The 21,919-nt window shown below is 36.0% G+C and overlaps 1 protein-coding gene across 10 annotated transcripts in view; it reads left to right on the top strand.

The window, feature by feature from the left end:
- Positions 1-21,919, top strand: part of ELAPOR2 (endosome-lysosome associated apoptosis and autophagy regulator family member 2) — a 166,430-nt gene that overhangs the window by 110,935 nt on the left and 33,576 nt on the right. For all 10 annotated transcript variants that reach the window (XR_002807388.2, XR_011438122.1, XM_023639101.2 and 7 more), the window contains 7 exons: positions 8,446-8,626; positions 10,096-10,224; positions 14,056-14,146; positions 14,831-14,933; positions 17,888-18,025; positions 19,830-20,093; positions 20,844-21,017. Coding sequence is in view for 8 of the 10 variants with exons in the window: in XM_023639101.2 (XP_023494869.1) it covers positions 8,446-8,626; positions 10,096-10,224; positions 14,056-14,146; positions 14,831-14,933; positions 17,888-18,025; positions 19,830-20,093; positions 20,844-21,017 (1,080 nt within the window). In the remaining 2 variants the exon portion in view is untranslated. The remainder of the gene's footprint in view (positions 1-8,445; positions 8,627-10,095; positions 10,225-14,055; positions 14,147-14,830; positions 14,934-17,887; positions 18,026-19,829; positions 20,094-20,843; positions 21,018-21,919) is intronic.

Raw genomic sequence — 21,919 nt, 5'->3', positions numbered from 1 at the left:
GAGATTTGTCAGTTCAGATCCTGGGTGCAGACATCCACACCACTTGTCAACCCATGCTGTGGCAGGTGTCCCACATATAGAGGAAGGTGGATATGGATGTTAGCTCAGGGCCAGTCTTCCTCAGCAAAAAGAGGAGGATTGGCAGCTGATGTTAGCTCAGGGCTAATATTCCTTGAAACAAAACAAAACACAAACAAAAAAAAGAATTTACTTTTGAATGCTTAAGTCCAAGTACCTGTTAGTATTTGCAGTGAGCAAGTACTTACTAACTCAAAATAATTTGAGGGAAGGCCAGTTTAAATTACTGGAATATTTCAATGATTAGAAGTACATCTATTATTTTTAATAAGAATAGTAATTCAAACTAATAGCTTTTAAATGACAGGAGTTTTGAGGTAAGGTCTTGAAGACCCTACCATAATGGCCAAGTAAGGACTATTTCTATTTAGAAAATACATGTAGAGAGCCACTAAGGTGGGATGAAAGTAATTTGAAATAATGTTTTTTTAGCTAAACTTTTCTTGGCTAAACTTGCTTTGTTAATAAAGCAAATTAACTTTATTTTATGTAATAATCATTAATTCACTATTACTGAAGCTTAAATGAATGAATTCTAAAATGCAAATGGATCTTGTCTTTGCTATAATGAAAATACTCAAAAGTCATATTTTTATTATGTCAATGAGTAGTTAATTATGTCAATAAATACTGTGACAAAATGTAGCTGACCTGGGCCTAAAAGTAAGTAAGGCCATATTTTAAATGTAGAATGCACAGGCTCACACACATGCATGCACAGACACACATATATATGTGCATGTGCGTGCACCCACAGGCACATTGTGTACAAACATACACACAAATTATGTTTTTCTATTGAGTCTGGGTCAACTCTGAACATGTTCTCAGCATAGAACAAAACAATGTACTAGCACTCCATAAACTCAGTGATTCTTTAAAATGTGGTTTAAGACTTATTTCAAGATGAATGTTTCTAGCTTCAGAAGTAAACAAAAAGCAATGAGAACTTAACTAAATACCAGATATTGTGAAGAAGTGTAGATTAAACATGTGAATGTGAATTTTTTCTATTTTTGTTTGTTCCAACATTTTCATTTTTTTCTGGTGTCATCTTTTTCAAAAGGCATTTTGTTCTTGCTTGGAATGGCCTGGTGATTTGCCAGTGGTTTGGTGATGTTTACCAGGTCGTTCAATGACTGTGTTTTGGCTCTTTTTGTCCTGTAATACTCTCTTTGATCTTATTTTCCCCCGTTTGGAGAGGATCATCAAGGGAAGCAGCTATTGAAGTATACAGGCTTTGAACATTATAATTTATATGACACAAGGATGTTACAAGTTTCTATGTTCATTCTGAAGCTTAGTTATTTGATTGCTTCCTGCCTATAGGAGTCATTTTTCAGGAAAATTTTAATTGGTAACTGGAACCATTCTGATCTTGATTAAGAGACTCTCTCTCATTAACATCATGAAAAATGTGGAATGCCTACTCATTCATTGATTCATTTAGTGAATTTTTACTGAGCACTGGTTGTATACAAAGTGCTGGGTGATAAGGGCAGAGCTTAAGGATAGGCAGAAGAAGAAATGTTTTCATAGATTGTAGATCTGTGGCTGTCAAACTTTAGTGTGCTTCAGACTTACCTGGAGATTCCTGTCCCAGATTTTCTGTTTCAGGAGATCTGGGGCAGGGCCTGAGAATTTACATTTCTAAGAAGTTCCCAGGTATTTCTGATTCTGCTGGTCCAGGATCTCAGCAATTTGAGAACCACCGGTCTAGACTTTAGAGGAAGAGAAATTCAGTCGTCAAAGAAAATGAATTATTATTTCCAATTGTGATTAGTGCTACAGCAGAGAAGTCTGAGTTTTATGAGAATCTGACCCAGTCTGGGAAGGCTTCAGAGCTGTATAAAATCTAGGCCATGGCTTGGGAGGAGAGCATTTCTGGAAGAGGGAGCAGGATGGCAAAGGCCTGAGGTGGGAGGGAACATGGTGTGTCAAAAGAACTGAAGGGATGTAAGTGTGACTGATGAGTGGGTGTGTGGGTAGGAAGCTGCATTAGATGTGACTCGTGACGTAGGCCAGTGCTAGAGAATAGGCATGGTTTCATAGTAGTGAGTTAACTTGAAATTTTTATGTATGTTTTGTTTTCAACAAGTTACTTAGAGCCCACTTTTTACATATATTGAATTATACCCATAAAGCTTCATACAAGCACATGCACAGATTCACCACTTGAGATTTGAGCTGGAAAGAATGTTGACCATTGATAATGGGCAGTATTCATCAAGAGAAGGCATCTTTTAAGATATTTGATAGAGCTTCTCATGATCTCCCTGTGGATAAGGCAGAGAATTGTGGACTAAATAATAGGGTTAAGTAGATAGATGGCTAATTTTAGAAGTATATGTAAATGTTTGAATAAATGGATATCAACTAGTGAGTATAGTTGATATTAATTAGTGTAGTTTGTATCAGGTATTCATCATAGGAATATAAATTTAACAAAGTATTTATACATATTCTAACTCATACCAAGAAGAATATGAGTTCAGATGACTTATTTTCAACATTTTATTTAAAAGTCCTTAACTTGCATGAAGACATTAGGAATAAGTAAATCAGTAAAACTGGCAAGAATGACAGAATTAAGATTCAGAAACACCTGAGTGTGCTTGAATAATGAGCTTAAATTAATAAAATCAAACTTTATTTGTGCTAAAGGAAGTCTCAGATACAAAAGTATTTAGAAAAGAGAAAACATTAACTTGCCAAAAATATTTCCAAGAGAATCCAAGTTTTGGAAGACCTGGCTCAATAAATAAAAAATGTGACAGATACTTAAAGGGAAAAAACCTCCAAAGAATACAAAGGATTCATGATTTTCAGTTAAGCTGTTCATGTTTGAAAAACGAAATCTCTCACTTGTTGATCATATCGACAAGAGTTGTCTCATATCTGCTTCCAAAAGTCAGGGAGATAATGTTGTTTTGTTAGGGAGTCAGCAATTTACAGAAAAGGCTTAAGTTTTTATTTAATTTGGGTACTAAAATTAGACAGAGTAACTTTTTTTTGGTCTGTTTTGTCAAGGTGAAAAGTGGTGCTTTTTCCCTTGATTGTGGGATGCGATGTACATGTTTCCTTTGGTGGCAGAGCAAGGTGACAGTTTTGCTTCCACACTTGGGGATAATTGTAAAGTTCTGTTAATGAATTTAAAAAACACTTTTAAGAATTGGTGTGGTGGGAGGTGGGACAGTAGTCTTTTGAGTCATGTGACTAGGAAGTCAAGATAGAGCAAACAGTTTTAGCAAGACTTTCTCTTGCTCTTCTCACTGATATTCTTGACTCATGTGCTTTTCTTCTCAGGCAGGCTCTTTTGTTTGGTACCAGATGCCCAGTGGTGTCTCCCCCCAAGCCGCTGTCATCCTCACAACTTTTGATGGCAGGAGCGCTGACCAGAGTTTCAGAAAAGACTCTAACCGGCCCTGCTTGAATTGCGAGCCCATCTCAGACCAACCATTCTGTCCAGAATTGTGGGATACTCTAGTTGCACAGCTTAGTTCACCTGCTAATCCCTGTGCTGGGGACACCAGACCATATCATTCCCAGTTCCTTTCAGTGTCACACCAGTCAGTTCTTAAAGAGAAAAAAATGGTGTCTGTTACCACAATAAAAATAGAGTGATTCTGTACGGGTTCGCAGAATGAATACACTCTTAAATAACATAAATAGATCTGGCAATATTGTCTTGATGTACTGGGAATTCCCACAGAATTTTGTACATACCTCTTTTGATTCTTACTTGGTGATCATAGAAAGCTTGCTAAAGTTTTGGTATTAGATCACGGTTTTGCAAATACCTGTTTGATGACTGTTTTCTTCACCAGACTCTCAGCTTTGTGTATACAGAAACTTGTTCTTAACCATGTTAAAAAAAAATCTCTAAGCCTAGTAGAGTACCTGGCACACAGAAGGTGATGAAACATCTTTTGAATGAATTAATGAATGGGAGAATTAGTAAGTGAATGAATGATTAGTACATTTAGAGTGTTATGTTGTGTCCTTGGCAGAAGGCTTGAGAAAATTTTGACAATATTGGCAGAATTTAAAGAAGAGAGGCCAGGATATTAAAATATTTCATATGAAGTATGGATGAAGGAGCTGGGAATATTGGAGAAAAGATACCATGGGATGGAGAAATCATGATTATCTTTCTTATGTTTCCTACTTGTCCCAAAGAGTTTTGCTCTCTTTCCTTTGAAAACCCGTGAGATTTCATGTTTTTCTTGGAAATGATGATGATGGTAATGACAATAATTATAGTAATGGTAGTCATAGTATGAATAGCAGGAGCCACTATTATTTACATATTTGTGTGCACACCCAGTGTGTATGTATTCAAACGTTGTCTCTAATTCTTTTTTTTCAAAGCTGTGCAATTTAGACAGTTTGCAGTTAGGAACCTGAGGTGTAATGAGATTAAGTAATTTCCCTAAGGTTATAGCTGAGAAGTCTTAAGGCTGGAATTCTAACCCAAATCTGTCTGTTTCTAAATCCGATGCTTTTGTATCCTCTGTGTATTTTCTTTTCTATATTATAGTGAACCTGTTTTATCACTATTAGACTACAACCTCCTTCAGAGCAAACAGTTTGTGTTAATATTTAAATTTCCCACAGTGCTTTCTTCTACACATAGTAGCTACTTAGTAAGATTTCCTAAATAGTAAATTTAAGCATTTTAAGGGAAGTCTTAGAAAAGAAGAAATAGATTTTTCCTTATTATTCCATAAGGCAAAATTTGGACTATCAGGTGCATTTACAGAAGGTAAATTCCAGTGGTATGTAATAATGCTTTAACAAGCAGTGCCGCCCAACTCTGGAACAGCATGTTTTGTCAAATAGGACATTTCCTGCCCAGGCTAGAAGAGTGCCAAGAGGGAAGAATGTTTCAGAGGGAGCCTTCTTGAGAGGAGACATTTGATCAGGCAGTGCTTTCATCTCTGAGTCTAGCAAAGTGATGGATCGTAGGAGGTTTGCTAGTGTTTTGGTATCGGATTATCTAGTACTTTCTTTACCCTTTAATGAACTTCAGTATTATAAATTATTCCAAATCTTCACTGTCTGTAACACAGTACTTCTAAGTTATATGGCAGGAGTAAGATATAGGGAATATTAAAAAATAGGGTATAAAGGGATATGGGTTTTAGATCTGCCTATCTTCCTATAGAATTTAAGCAAATCAAATATACTTGGAGCCCATGTTTCTTAATTAAGATGATGGGAAAACAACATGGCATTTCTCAGCCACTAGGGATTTCTGAATTTGTTTAAAATGAAAATTTCACACGTCTTCTTTAAAATATATTTTTTATAAAAACAGCTTTATTGAGACATAATTCTTATACCATACAATGCATCCATTTAAAGTGCCAACTCAACGTTTTTAGTATTTTCACCCCAAACTAATTTTAGAACATTTTCTTGCCTAAACCCTTGGCTAGAACCTCCAGTATAATATTAAATCCTCCTGTGTCTTCCACGTAAAGGAAGAGGACCCAGGCTTTTAAGCATTTAGAAAGGGGACGAAGGGATAACCACAACGGAAAAGAGAAGACACCAGAGGCTTTGCGGAAAGGAATCCAAGTGAATGCTGATATGTAGATGGGTGGGCTGAGGACGTGCTTGGAGCAGATGTGGATGTTGAGCGTGACTTTGAGGGAGACGTCAGAAACAAGTTGGCAGAATGGTGTGGGTAGTTCCAAGAGAGACAAATGATGCGTGCCCAGTGACTTGCAACTGGAAAGGGTCAAGGTTTGGGAGAGGCAGGGAGGCAAGCAATAGCCTGCCTGGCTGGGACATCTGAGCTGGAACGTCATGCAGCACAAGGTAGTGAGGTTGAAGTGGCAGTTGGTAGACCCTTTCAAAGCACGTGCAGTGTAGGTCTGATGAATCCAACCAGTCTACAAAGCTTTGGTGCATTTGTGCAGGGACATTTCAAGGAAGAAAGCAGGCAACCATGGACAAATCCAATTTCAAAATTTGTCTAAATTTTAGTTCTCCAGTCTTGAATTTTGTTTTGATATGAGAACCAGCTTCCAACTGATACCTCCATGTATTTCTTGAAAGTGTATTTTATTCATGCTTAATATAAATATATATGGAGACTATGAATTTTCTGTAATCTTAATGGCAGTCTGGTAAATTTTACTCTATTAGGGTTTTGGTTTCATAAAACATTTCCTAATTTTATCTCAACTTGCCAAAGAATAAATTGATTGATGGCTTTTCACCTGCTCTATGAGCCATCTGGTGCTAAGTATCATTAATATTAATTATTATCTTTCCCCAGTCAGCCAGACTTGAAAGCATCTGTCCCCATTAGAAAGAGAGACACAGAATCAGTCTGCCATGTGAAGCAAGAGGCTTTGTAAACAAAACTTTTACCACAGAGCATTTGAAATCTGATTTCTAAATGTTTGAAGATGCTACACATTTTCTGATTTTTAAACATTTACTGTGCTTGGATTGAAAATCATGTGGTTGTTGACTTGTGAAAAATATATTTGCATATTTTATTATTTTTACCTTTACAAACTGATTCTCCTTGACTAGTGCTACTTTACTGTTTACTAGTTGTGTGTGACTTTGGGACAAGTTGTTTAGCAGCTCTAATCCAGAGCTTCCTCATTTATAAACTTGAGGATAACAGTACTGACCTCCCAAAGTGATGGAGAAGATTCCACGGTGCCCCCAGGGTCAGTCCTCAGTGCTCAGCCTCAGCACCGCACCCACTCCCATGTGGGAACCAACTATTCCCAGCAATGCAGTAGTTCACACATAACTCGATGCAATTTTAACTAACGTGAAAATAAATCAGCAAGTTTGTAAATTGACTAGGACTGGAAATTTGTTTTCTGTACTTGTTAAGCCAGAATTTTAAAAAGTGACTCCCCCAAATATAATGATGTTTCATTTGCTTAGATTCCCTGACTTTTATATTGCCTTTCTCAGACGAGTTGAGAGCCCCTTATGGATATAGAATCTAATTTATTTTTTCAGCTGTTTAGAAGCTCCAGCAGGAACAGCCATCATTTTACAGATGTTAGGAGAAGCAGATGGGTGAAGTGGCTGTTTAAACTCTATCATGACGTAGGCCATAAAATAAATGAAGTAAGAGAAAGTTGTAAAAAGAAAAAACGTTATTTATAATTCTGTTGAAACATCTACCTTTTAGATCATTTTCTTAAGCATCCTTCTTCAGATAAGGTAATTTACTCTTCCCTATGAGAATACTTGAGAATAAAATTGAGTGGCCTAAAGGGCATACTCTTTATGATTTACTATTAATTGGAAATAGCATTAGAGAATTGCCTTTAATTTTGGTTTTCTGGCTTCAGTATTAGACTTATTATTGTGGAAGTTGTTTCGAAGGAGAAAGAATACTTTTAGCAGATTATATGTCTAATGAAGGAAACTTTTTGTCTCTTTTTAAAAACTGTATTAAGTTATGAAAGAATTGATTTATTTTTCTCTTTGCATTTAGAATACATTTTAATTTTTTCACTGAGCATATAAATTTTGTTTTTAAATGGCTAACCCATTTAGTGTTTCTGGTTTTAAAATGAGAATAATTTCATAATCATAATTTCTGAGTTTGGCTGAATTATAGCTATTTTCTTATATTTTGTTTTGTGTTACAGTGTATGCATGTGTGAGAGAGAATGAAAGGATAAAGTTTAAAAGACTTCTCTTCTTGAAGGTAGAGGCTGTCTTAATCATGACGTTAGGAACACATGCAACAGGGCCTAGAATTAGGAATATTTTAGCTACAGCTCTCCTGGTCTAACCTCAGGTTATTGGAAAAGACTTTAGAACAACTACCATATGTATGTATGTAATGATAGGGTTGAAAATGTATGTAATAATAGGATTGAAATGTGAAAGATATATTCCTTAAAAAAAATAAACCTTTTTTTCTGTGATCAAAGCATGGTGATATGTGCTGTGGGTGAGAGAAAGGAAGAGAGTAGTGAGGCCTCAAAAGGAAAAAGACAGTCTCTGCATAGAAACTTACACGTTGGTTATGGGATAAAGTGAATGGGTGGCTAGAAGAGTAACGGCTGTAATCGTGTTATTTGTATTTTAAAGAGGAATTTCATGATGAAGAACATGCTGTGTATGAGGTAAAGCTGCCTGTTGCTTAGGGTAAAAACATTTGGAAGTAACCGTCATTTCCCTACCAAAGTTTTTTTTTCTTTTTTTCTCATTTTGTTACTAAGGTTTTCGATTCTCTTCAGCTGGCCCTTTTCTTCTGTCACTATTTAGACTTTTCCTAGGCTGTCAGTTTAACATTTTTGTTGTTGAAAGTTTAAAGCAAATAGAGCATCTTATATGACTTGTGAGCTTTTTTTTTTTTTTTTTTGGCAGACCCAGGTGATGTATAAGTGGATAGAGCCCAAAATCTGCCGGGAGGATCTCACAGATGCTATTAGGTTGCCCCCTTCTGGAGAGAAGAAGGATTGTCCACCTTGCAACCCTGGATTTTATAACAATGGATCATCTTCTTGTCATCCCTGCCCTCCTGGAATGTTTTCAGATGGAACAAAAGGTATGATATCAAGTGGCCCAAGAATTGGACCTTTAGCAAAGTAATCTTGTTGTACCTCTGTGACCTTGTTCTAAATTGTTTTTATGGAAGAATTCTTTAAAACATATTTTCTTAGAGGCTGAAGAAGACTTGAGAAATATGATAGTGGAATTGTAAGACTGCAGTGGCTTATTTATCATATCATGAAGATAGCTTTTTATTGGCATTTTATGTAGCATCCTCTTAATGGGATGCATTTTTGCATTTGGATATTAAGAAAATTCTACCATATTAAGCACCCCTTTTCCAGTGTGTGTATGCACATGTTGATGCAAGCATAAACTGTAACTTCTGTTTCAACCTTGGAATAATAAATCTTATTTTGTGGTATAATAATAGTGAAAATCACTCACTTTGATCATGTAGCAATTAAAATAATCCCAAAGTAGAATGTTTCAAAGTGTATATTTAGGAAAATTTTAGTATTTACCAAATAATATTGAAAGTGGTTACAAAATTTGTTTTAATTTTAGTAGACAAAGATTACAATGCACTTTAGTTGCAGATATCTTGCTGTATACTTAATATCCAGAGTCCGAGAGAGAGAGAGCGCGAGCAAACATGAAAAGGATTTGAATGTCAAATTGACTTGGGTTTAAATCCACATCCTGCAGACTGCCAATAGTGCGATTTATCCAAGCAACTTTACCTTTTGAACTTCAATTTTCTCATCTGTAAAATTGTGGGCAGTAATATCTAGCTCATTATTATTGAGCAGGTTATGTAAAAGTACTGTCTCCTGCAGTACTTTGGTACCAGGAAGTGTTTGCTCAATGAATGTTTCTCTCCCTACTGCTTCTCTTACTGATGTGATAATGTGAAGTGTCCTGGGTGCATTAAAAAATGGCTGAAAAAGACCCTTTCATTTCAGTGTTGCAGTCATTAATTTAAATTAGGTTTATTTACAAACTGAACTCTTTCCAAACCCCTCAACTGCCAGCATAGTTTTTCAACATAGCCAATATTTTAATTTCAAGTAATCAGTCTGTAATTAAATAGTATAATATTCTGTTAAGTTTAATAACCACTAGGAAGGGTGAAATATTTCCTTATTTGTGAGGTGGAGGGAAGTGATTCTAAGATCACACGTAATAGAACTTGTTTCAAAATTACCTTCTTGTGGAGGGTAATTCAGTATTGGCAGTTTCTCCCAGAAATGAAGGGAAAACAATTATTTTAAAAGATTTTATATTTATGCTTTTCTTTATTGATATTAGTCAAGTGTATATGTGTATAGTACATCTAGAATTATTTTTCTTCTCAGATTGCTTTTGAAAAAGTTATTAATTGTTAGTGGAATTGGTGGTCCCGTATCTTTCCTTCCCACTTCCCTCTCTGCCCATTAAAGTTTGGTAGTGCTTGGAACAGAGAAAGAGGGAGTTGTCTAGATACAGTTTAACTGTAATTGTGCGCCTGCTTGTCTCCTGTAGAATGTAGACAGTGTCCAGCAGGAACGGAGCCTGCACTTGGGTTTGAATATAAATGGTGGAATGTCCTTCCTGGCAACATGAAAACGTCCTGCTTCAATGTCGGAAATTCAAAGTGTGACGGAATGAACGGTGAGTTCAGAATCGGCCCACGAGATGCATTTTGGCAGCAGAGACTCTCGGACTCAGCTCTTTAAAAACATACTAAACATGTGTATGGAGGACTTCAATTTTGTCATTAGGCTACTTGCCTGTCTTCCAGCCCTCACTTGAAAATAGTAAATGTGGTGTCACAGCCAGATGAGTTTCCTATAAGATACAATATAACTATTTTGCATGTTTTTGAAGTCAGTTTTGAAGTAGATATTGAGGGTCACCATTTATGGATATAAATTCTGGGATAGATTCCAAGGGAGGTAAGGAAATACATGTGGTTTGCCATTTTGAAGAGTAGTGTGATAGCATTTCTGCTGGATTAGTTTGGCTCAGCGCTGAGCTGTGGTGAGAAGTTAAATCATCTCTGACTCCCCTTGCCTGTGAAATCTGTGAGTGTGTTTACAAATTATATGTGAACCCCACTTACTGAAAACTTGAAAATGTGGCAGGGATCTATAGGATGGTTGCTGAATTTTTTTGTTCTAATATTTTAAGTGTTTAGAGAACCTAGCACTTAGTTGTTCTGCAATATTTATTGTTTGAATGAATGACAATATCTATGTATTTCTAAACTTGACACTGGGAGTAGGTGTTATAAATATTAGGGTTTTACACCAAAATGCATCCTTTATTTTTATCAACTTTTTAGCGATTTTTATCAGCTCACTTGTTCTCCATATTATATTTGATTATTGTGAAAAAAACCCGATGCTTTTTAATTTCATCTGTTTTAAACCAGTACCTATCCAAAGTAAACAGATTTTGGATGTAGGAAGTGAGGTGTACACATGAACACAGAGATTGACAAATAGCAGGTCCTTGAATAATGTTAGTTAGACAGATGAGTGAAAGAGGGGAAGACAAGCCTTAATATATATAAAACATCATGAAATATTCCTCTTTATTGACCAATAATCTCACTTCTAGGAAATTATCTTAAGGGAGAAGAGGAAAAAATAAATAGTTTTTACCTGACCATGAGAGTTTATGTTCCTAAAAGATCCAGTGATTGAATTCTAAGTTGAGGAAGTTAAGACCTATGGGAAAAATAAGACTGGGAAGGCCAGGGTGTTGAATGACTCTATGAAAGCATCAATACATTTGTGTGTGTGTGTGTGTGGGGGGGGGGTATTCACTGTCTAGGAAAGATTATCTGGAACTTTTATTTGATCTTTTAGGGAACTTACTCTTCATCTACCTCTCATGACAATATTTGATTTATCCACATGCTTACTCCTTTACTTAGAGGCTATAATATAAGTTTTTACTATTTAAAAAAGTTGCTGTTTATTCATGAAGATGTTCATTGAGCATTATCTATAATAACAAAAGTTGAAATAGTCTGAATATCCAGCAATAGAATAATGTTTATGAAAGTTATGCTATAGTGATCAGATGAAATGTTATGCAAGCATTAAAAATGGCAGCCATATGGAAAACAGTTTGCCAATGTTTCAAGAATTTTGAATGTTCCCGTTCTCCAACCCATAATTCCACTTCTGGGAATGTATACCAAGGAAATGTTGCGATGTGAAGAAAAAAATCATGCACAAATATGTAAATTTTAGTGTTGTTTATAAGAGTGAAAAATAGGAAAAAACGGGCCAGCCCAGTGGCACAGCAGTTAAGTTTGCATGTTTTGCTTTGGTGGCCCGGAGTTCGCTGGTTTGCATCCTGGTGTGGGTCTGTGCACAAGTGCTTGGCAAGCCATGCTGTGGCAGGCGTCCCACGTATAAAGTACAGGAAGATGGGCAGGGATGTTAGCTTAGGGCCAGTCTTCCTCAGCAAAAAGAGGATTGGCAGCAGATGTTAGCTCGGGGCTGATGCTCCTCAAAAAGAAAAAGGGGAAAAAAAAAAGGAAAAAACAAACTAAATATTGAAGGAGATATGATTAAATAAAATTATTATAAAAATACAACATATTGTTAAATCATTAAAATTAGATGGAGAAATGATTTTTAATGGAGAAATATTTTTGAAATAATGATAACTGGAAAAATCAGAAGACAATGCTAAATGAAAAAATCAGAAAATAAAGTAGATTATACAGTAAAATCTAAGGTATATTGAAAAAAGTGTGCACTGGAAGAAGATTGAAAAGAAATATGCCAAAATGTTAAGAGACTGTCAATTGGGAGCGGTAGGTTCCTGGAAAGTATGAATTACTTCATCTTTTTCATTTAGTTTACTATATTTAATAAATATTCTTCATGGACACACACTTTCAAAATCAGAATAACAGCACAAAATATTGGTTTAAAAGTATGTTTATTTGACCCAATATTTTCTTTACTGGGATTCTCTTCTAGAAAAATACAGAAAAGATTAACCAAAAATATCTTCATTATATTATCATTTATGCTAGCTAAAAGGAAAAAACAATCCAAATTGTTAAAATGGATGTGTGGTCAACAGGAGGTACGTCCTATAGAGTGAGTGATTTAGTGAATTTTTGAAATGTATTATATCTATCTACACGATAAACTATGAATTCAGTCATTAACGTATTGTTGAAGTATTTATACATAAAAATGCTTATGCAATGATGTTAATTTATAAAACCATGATACAAAATTTATCAATAAAATCTCAATGATGTAAAAACATGTGTACATCAAAAGATAGTGGGGAAAAAACACCTCAAAATGTTAACAGTGGTTTTTTTCTGGGTGATGAGATGATAAGTAATTTTACTTTTCTTCTTTAAATTTTTCTGTAGCTTTCAAAATTTCATAGTAAATATAAATATGATTTCTAAAAACAAGTACATGATGGTGTGCATGGGATGTGGCATTTCAGCCTGTGGTCCGTTGATTGTTTCTGTGCAGAGGACAGACCTCCCACCACCTTCTGTGCGCAGCTCCATCACCCTGGACTGCTGGCACTTGTTAGCATGGGTCTCTCTCGTGGTCTACTAACTCCTCAATTGAGCTTTGTGTTTTTTAACCTTATTTAAAGAAGATGGGCCCAGTCTTGTCTTTCTATCCCTAGTGCATATCATGGTTCTTGGCACTCAGTGAATGCCAGTTGGGTGAATAAATATGTGAATGAATACAGAACAGGAGTTAAATTAGGGAACAATAACATATCAAACTATAAGAAAGAACTCCAGAACCAAAATCTTCTTCATTAAATAATTTGAAGTTTCTGTTTCCCATTGGTTACCTGAAGACTAGGATTTTCCAACTCAATATATTAGAATAGATAAAGACCATCTGTTTTAGTTAAAATAATTATGCCTCATTGAGAAAACTGCTGTTAGTTTTCCCATTAAATAGCTTTTATGCAAATATGTATTATTTGATTCTTCCTGGGAAATTGTATAGAACGTCCTCGTTGGTATCTGGGAGTCTACCTCTGCGTGCGATTTGCAATTGCAGTTTAAAAATAGGGAAGTTTCGTGGAAGTATTTCTAACTTTGAACATAATGGTCCTTTCTTTTCTTTTTTTTTTTAAAGATTGGCACCTGGGCTAACAACTGTTGCCAATCTTCTATTTTTTTTCCTGCTTTCGCCCCCCAAATCCCCCCAGTACATAGTTGTATATTTTAGTTGTGGGTCCTTCTAGTTGTGGCATGTGGGACACTGCATCAGCTGGGCCTGATGAGCGGTACCATGTCTACGCCCAGGATCTGAACTGGTGAAACCCCGGGCCACTGAAGTGGAGTGCAGGAACTTAACCCCTCGGCCACAGGGCCAGCCCCTAATGGTCCTTTCTTTACTTTTTTTTCCTTACCTAATTTAAAAAGATTGTTGGCAATTATTAATAGAATTTTTACCAATAAAGATGACTTTTTACCATTTCCAGGTTGGGAGGTGGCCGGAGATCATATCCAGAGTGGAGCTGGAGGTTCTGACAATGATTACCTCATCTTAAACTTGCATATCCCGGGATTTAAGTAAGGAAATCCAATTCTGATTCCCTTCTATAAGAATCGTCATGCCTGTTTCCCTATAGAAATAAATGAAGTAGGACTGCTTTTCTGAAATATATGAATATTGTGATGTACTTAGCAAAGGACAAGCTGTTGTTGGATAATGAGTTACACTTAAGAATATCTATAGAATCAGTGATTGAGAAACTGTAGTTATTAATTGTGTTACTTAAATGAAGCTAAAAGTTTTTAACAATATTCTAATCCAAATGTTACAATAACCCTGATGCTTGGATGCTTAATAAAGAGGTCTTAGTACAAGTTGTTTGCAGGAATATCTTTTGGTTTATATATTTATTTTTCTCCCAGTTTTATCTGTGAAGTAGTATGTTACAAATTGTTTAATCCTGTTTTGCTTTAGTTCCTTATGTTGAAATTTCCCAGAAGGAGTCTTCCTCTTGCTTTAGGATGGTTTGTACTGTTTACGTCAGGAGATTCAAGCATATTACCATGGTTGTGTAGACGCTATATTAGACCTAAGGCCACAGCCATGTAGAGAGTGAGCGAGGGGAGAGTTGTGTTTGGGGGGAGCAGTAGATTAGGGGAAGAGAAGAGCATGGCTCTCAGCTTAATGGAAAAAGTAACAAGTCTGTTCCAGATTGTATTTAGAACATACTATAAATATTGCAATTTTAATCTGTCAACTAGACCACCAACATCTATGACTGGAGCCATGGGGTCTGAACTGGGAAGAATAACATTTGTCTTTGAGACCCTCTGTTCCGCTGACTGTGTTTTGTACTTCATGGTGGTAAGTGAAAGAGTGGTTTTCAAAGGCGGATTTCTAAGCTTAGCATTCTCCTTCAAGTGTGAATTTATTCATGCAAGTTGGGATAAGAATCCAATTTTTCTTCCTATTATTAAGGCCTTCCAAAAACATTTAAAAATGTTGGAAGAAGTCACTAAGAATTGTGCAATGAAGCCCACAAAGAAGGCATTAATTCCTCGTGGGGAGGACTGCGTGTGGGGACCTGGGTGACTGACAGAAGCCGGGGAATATTGATCTGTTAGAAAATTCCTTCAGAACAATATGCCACCAGCAGAATGAAAATTCTCCCCTAATAACCATTCAGCAATTCAAACTATCAGGAGGGAAAAACGTGTCTTAGTATGAAAATATGTATTAATAAGTGAGGGCAGGAAGATAATGGAGGCGTAGAACACTGGGAAGAAAACTTCCTTGTTAAACTTAATAAATGTAGACAGAACTTTACTATGTTCATGTCATAATTTTGCCAATTTTTTTCTTGCACATTTTTTTATTTGTCCTATAAATGTCAACTCTTAGCTTGAGAAACATAGCAATACTGAGTTTACTAAGACCTCATGTGGGTATTAGAAGATTGTTGGCTAAGAATTTAGCATTCTGCTTAAGTAGTGACTTCATAGACATGATTCGTTTTTTTCCAACGATCCTTTAGTAGCTAGTTAATAGTCCATAAACAGTTTCCTCCATGATATACAAGATATATGGAGATTTTAATATTTATTCATGATTACTAATAGCTTAAATGAAGGCAGATTATTTTGTTCTGGTGAAAAATGGACTTTGTGGTAGTAAAATAAGATCATGAATAATCATCAATACATCCATGTATTACACCACAAATAAACAAAAGTCTTCAGTTCTCCCACCTCTGCCTCCTTATTTCTTTAATCTGTTAATTCTTCTTCACATTCAGTGCCATTGCTGAAGTTCAGACTCATTATCTCTCAACAGTAGTCACCTATCTGTTCTTCTTATCTCCATTCTTTCATTCATACTACTGTCCAAATTATCTTTGTAAACAGAAAAACAATGGTAGAGGCATCCACAAAAAAATCTACCCCCTTACCCTCAGTGGCTGCTTATTGCCTATGACAGTGGTTCTTAAAGTGTGGTCCTTGGACCAGCATCATCAACATCATCTGGGAACTTTCTAAAAATGAAAATTTCTGAGCCCCATTCTAGTCTTAATGAGACTCTGGAGATGGGGCCCAGCAATCTGTATTTTAGCACGCCTGGATGGTGGTTCTGATACACACTGAAGTTTGAGACCCAATCGCCTGTGAATACACTTAAAATTCCTTAGCATGGGATCTGTATGGCTTTTTGTACTCTCTGCCCAGACTTTGCAAACCTACTTACTACTTACCACTCTTTAGACACCCTGAATTTGTTAGTGAAACGTCCTGTACTTTTTCGTGTCTCATGCCTTGACACTCTAAGCTAAAATGACATTCTTCCTTTTGCTCTTTTGTCTGGTGAACTCCATTCATACTTCAAGGGCAGCTCAAACTTCACCTTTTCTGGGAAGCTTTTTCTTATTTCTTTCAGTAAAGTTAACCGCTCTCTCCAGGGTGCTCCTAAAACCCTTGAGAAAAACTCTATTTTAATTATGTGAATGTATTTATGTTTTTGTCTTTCTCACTTGACCAAGCACTCCTGAGGGTAGGGATCACAGATATTTGTTTTGGTAAATCACTCTTAGAGTTTTTAGCTTATAGCAGAATCTATTAGTTTTATTTCCTCTGTGTGTGATTTGGTCTCCTCATAGGATTTTTTTGAGATATCAGTTAAGTAGCATATAAAAATACCTTCAAAATCATGTAGTATTTTACAAATGTAAGGTGGTGTTACTTGCAGTAATGCAATAAAGTCCATTTATTATTGGAATAAACATCCAGAAAGATGGCGTTTAACAAAGCACTAACTGTATATTATGAGCTCCTTTTAGAAAGTGACACATATGATGATTTGGTTGTTTGATAATATGGGGGATTCTGTAATGTATGACAAGGACATGCTGTTATTCCTATCTGTGGCATGAACTTAAGACACATCTTATAGCATATTTGATCACTTTATAATGTTTGACTCCTATGTCATAGGAGAAACATATCTTGAGCTCTTGCCACCATCTTGTTAACTTGTTATCAACCGGATAACTAACAGAAACCCATCCAAATTCCTCAGTCCTCTATATGGTTTCTGCAGGGAAGACTAATTAGAAAATTCAGGTTTAACCTTGGTTTTCATTTCAAATAACTTATATGTGTATTGTATTATTTGGTTGACATTATGTTTGGTATCTAACCATGTTAAGGACAGCATATTGGTTAGAATGTCAGACATTTGTATAATAGTCTAAATAGTGAATTTAGCTAAAGATAGCAGAAATAAAATACATAAGTTAATCCTTTTGGAATTCAAGTGTAAGCAAAAGAATGTTTCATGAACAAATAACATTCTTGTTAATCTGTACTTGGGGAAGCCTGGAAGTTGCAAGTGTAATTCAGGGGGAGCTTAGAATTCCTGTGCAAGAGCTACTTATCAGAATCTTTCAAGGAAAGATGCAAATAGAAAGCCTTGCTATTCTATGAGGATCCTAGAAATTTACTGTGAGAAGTTTGAGAAATTGTTTCCCCTTCTAAGTATATTTGCTAAGCTAGAGTAACACATACACTCTACTCCCCCTAAAAACTCCCTTAAACATTTGAGACCTCTTTCAGGTTATATTGACAATGTGATTGATATATTGTAATTACTAAGCTAGTGAGTGCTTGTGTAGACTTGAAGGGAAGTTTTGAGAGCTTTAGGATTACATGGTCTATACATAAATATTCACAAATCCTATAGGGTTTACTGTAAATACAAACACGTATTTGTAATGTATGTTAACACTGAGTTTCTGATTTTTGGTATGTATTTCTTCTATGTTTTAGGATATTAATAGAAAAAGTACTAACGTGGTGGAATCATGGGGTGGCACCAAAGAAAAACAAGCTTACACCCATGTCATCTTCAAGAATGCAACATTTACATTTACGTGGGCATTCCAGAGAACTAATCAGGGTCAAGATGTAAGTTCCAAGCACTTTTCTTTTTTTTTTTTTTTTAAAGATTTTATTTTTTCCTTTTTCTCCCCAAAGCCCCCCGGTACATAGTTGTGTATTCTTCGTTGTGGGTTCTTCTAGTTGTGGCATGTGGGACGCTGCCTCAGCGTGGTCTGACGAGCAGTGCCATGTCCGCACCCAGGATTCGAACCAACGAAACACTGGGCCGCCTGCAGCGGAGCGCGCGAACTTAACCACTCGGCCACGGGGCCAGCCCCTTCTTTTTTTTTTTTTTTAAAATGTAAAAATGATGTTAAACATAAAAATGAATCCCCAGTGGGGATTCATACAAAGTTATCACTCAAATCCACTGGAGGAAAAGACTTAGCTTTTTATTGATGTGGAATCAGTCATTTGGTTATGGAGTGGATGAGTCTAAAAATGGTATTTTTTTGTTTGTTTTTTGACAGCAAGAAGGTATGAAATGGAATAAAACAATGTATCTGAATTGTTCTACACTTTGAACAAATGTAGTTGCTGAAAGCTTAAGAGAAAGAAAATCTAATTTTGTATTTACTGTATTTAAAGACTTACTTTTAAAGCTTTCTGAGACTTTGAGAAGGCTAGTGAGTTTCTTTCTCTTTGTCTGAATGATCTGAGATTTGTCCAGATCATTCATCCAGGAGCCATTAACTGGTGTTGGTTTATTATTTCATTACAATAATGTCTCCTTTTACAGACAGGATGTTGTGTATGTACACATGCACATGATTGGGTTAACATACAGAATTATTTACTCTCTCTTACTTTCCTTGCTAGACTAGACCTTATTCTTCCCTTAAGTAAATTCCATTGTATGTTTCAATAGTAGCAGGACTGTTATTTTTGTGGATCTCCATAGACGTGACCTTCCCAAGGTGAAAACAAGGTAAACCACTTGTTCAGAAGCTGCTTTTAAAGCTTTGGTGGCAAATGTAGAGCATTTTCTCTTTCCTCTTCAGGCTTTTACTGGGGAGCCCACTCCCCAGATTTTTCTTGATTCCAATTGTTTTTTACGAGTGTTGAGATTACCATCATGTGGGGCATGAACATGCTGTGGAATCCTACCTCTTTTGTCTCTTCCCTAGGCGAAAAGCATTAGGTAGTCCAGGGTGATGCTGCTCTGTACTGATACAGTGATGCCTTCTGCTTGATGAAAACTAGACTTTAGTTGACTCAGTGTCATAAGAAGGAAAAGTATAGTAAGACCCTGGTTTTTGCTCTCTGTTTTGCATCCTTTCAGTAGAAATCAGAGTACACTGGTTAGGGAAAGTACTAAAGAGGGAGAGGAATGCCCAAAGGAGTGGTGTGATTTCGTCAATATTACACAGTGTATAGGTGAGGACAAGAGCTCTAAGAGTAGAACTCCAAGACTTTCTGATCACTAGTCCAAGGCTTTTCCATGCTGCAAACAGCCTATTGTATCATTGCATTTAGGCTCATATCTCAGTAAACAATGATGATAGATAAAGTTGCTCCTCTATTAAACCATACCTGTTTTTCCAGATGTAAAGTTTATAAATATGCCTGAGTTGTACCAATTCTGACATATCTCATGGTGATTGTGGCAAAACACCTGGAACTCAATTACTGTGGAAACTAACTTCTAGTGTTAAGATTTAAGATTTTTTGAGAAGAAAGAACCAAAAAGGAATAATATTAATCCATTGTCAGTTATAAACTGTTAGCCTGGAATGCTCTGCTTAGTTATATTGGTGATATCAATATGAAACAATCTGGTTGTACAACTAAGTCCCAAGGCAGAAGTCATTACTTTCTGCTTTCTTTTTAGAATAGACGGTTCATCAATGACATGGTGAAGATTTATTCTATCACTGCCACTAATGCAGTTGATGGGGTGGCGTCCTCATGCCGTGCCTGTGCCCTCGGTTCTGAACAGTCGGGCTCATCGTGTGTCCCCTGCCCCCCAGGCCACTACATTGAGAAAGAAACCAACCAGTGTGAGGAGTGTCCACCTGACACCTACCTGTCCATACATCAGGTCTATGGCAAGGAGGCTTGTATTCCATGTGGGCCTGGGAGTAGAAGCACTCAGGTGAGTGAGTCTGTACTTTAGTCACCCCCAGGAAAGCACATTTTAATAGAGAAACTCAAAAGTTCTCTTTAATGTGTCTGCAGGAGCTATAAAGTTGCTAGTTATATTTATAAATGACTTTTTCATTTCTTTTCTTGTTTTCTCTCTTCATGTATTTATTGCGCACTTAATATGTGCCATGAAAGTGCTAGTTGCTGGGGACATAAAATATTAAGAAAAACACCTAAATAAGATGCTTTCCAAAAGTACTAAAATTGATTTCTTGCATATTCTGTTAAGGTGGAGCAAGTAAACCCCCTCTGTAGGTTGGCTGTAGGAGTATATGGAGAGCAGCAGGCATATCTTAAAAAATTTTAAGGGCAAAAGTTGATGCTATGTTATGGGTGAAGGAGAAAATTATTTTGTTGTCTGTTTAAAGTGGCATAACAGGGACTTTTAGCTATTTGTTAAAATACCTTTCTACAAGAAACTAACCTTAGAATAACTTTACTCTTACTTTAAAAAAATTCTAAATCTTCTGAATTTTGCCCAGGAAAATCTGGTTAGCATTTAGAAATTCTCTGTATTAATATGGTAAAATATATTATAACCAAGACAAAATTACTGAAATAGGTTTTAAACCTAGAACTTTTTTGAAATACATTTTTCATAGCTGCTAATACTTTGTTTCCTGCTGTGTGTGTGTGTGTATATATATATATATATATATATATATATATTTTTTTTTTTTTTTTACGTTTTTAATCAAAGGACCACTCAGTTTGCTATAGTGACTGCTTTTTCCACCATGAAAAAGAAAATCAGAGTTTGCACTATGACTTCAGCAACCTCAGCAGTGTGGGGTCGTTAATGAATGGTCCCAGCTTTACCTCCAAAGGAACAAAATACTTCCATTTCTTCAATATCAGTTTGTGTGGGCATGAGGTGAGTGCTGGCTGTCAAGGTGAGATGGAGCTATGTTTCAACTCTGATTGAGTTGATATTTTCTGTGTTGATGGACCAATAAAATCGCTATGGAAACTAACAACCAAATGTCAGAAGCTGAGCTTTGAAAGCTTCAGTCCTCTGTTGCCTCCTTGCATGTTGGCATTTTTCTTCACCGGGAGCAACCTTGTCTGGTTCTCAGTCCATCAAAGCACTTATCCAATCAGTTGAACCCCAAAGCTTGGAGTTATGGTGTAAGTGCTTTGAGGATCTTTTATTTTTGTAAAACTGGATCAGATTTGTCAATCCTACCTATTTTTTAGGCAGGCAGTTATGGTTTGATAAAGTTTTTACTCTTATTTATGCTGTTGATTTTGTGTTTTAAAAAGAAAATGACTTCCAAGAGGAAGTTTGTCCAAAAATAAAAAGGAGGTAAGCAGGGGACAAATGTCAGTTCATCAGGTAGGCTCTGCTAATAAATAATAAGAGGATTCTATTTCGTATGGGAAGAAGCAGAACCTTAAGTAATACTGGTAATGAAGAGAGTTACAGAACTATATGTTCAATGTTTTTGTGGGCATATGAGGTTGGGAAGTATGTATACAGACATACCACTAACAAAGCAAAAATATACTAAGGCATTTCTTCCATGTGTCTTTCCGTATTAACTCCATAGTATCTCTAATGGTGTACCATATGAGATGTTGTGCCAAACTTTTTGCAAAGGAAATCAAAAGAGATCTGATGACCACAGAAGTTTTCAAACAAAAAGATCTATAGATTTTACATGATATGACATTTGTCTTGTCCTGATTTTACATAGGTGATTTGACACTCTATTGGTTACTCACTCGGTTCACTCAATAAATAAATATATATTAAATATCTGTTATGTTAAATCC

Source organism: Equus caballus, chromosome 4 (assembly GCF_041296265.1).
Source record: "Equus caballus isolate H_3958 breed thoroughbred chromosome 4, TB-T2T, whole genome shotgun sequence".
Taxonomy (NCBI): domain Eukaryota; kingdom Metazoa; phylum Chordata; class Mammalia; order Perissodactyla; family Equidae; genus Equus; species Equus caballus.
This window is presented reverse-complemented; position numbering and strand designations above follow the sequence as displayed.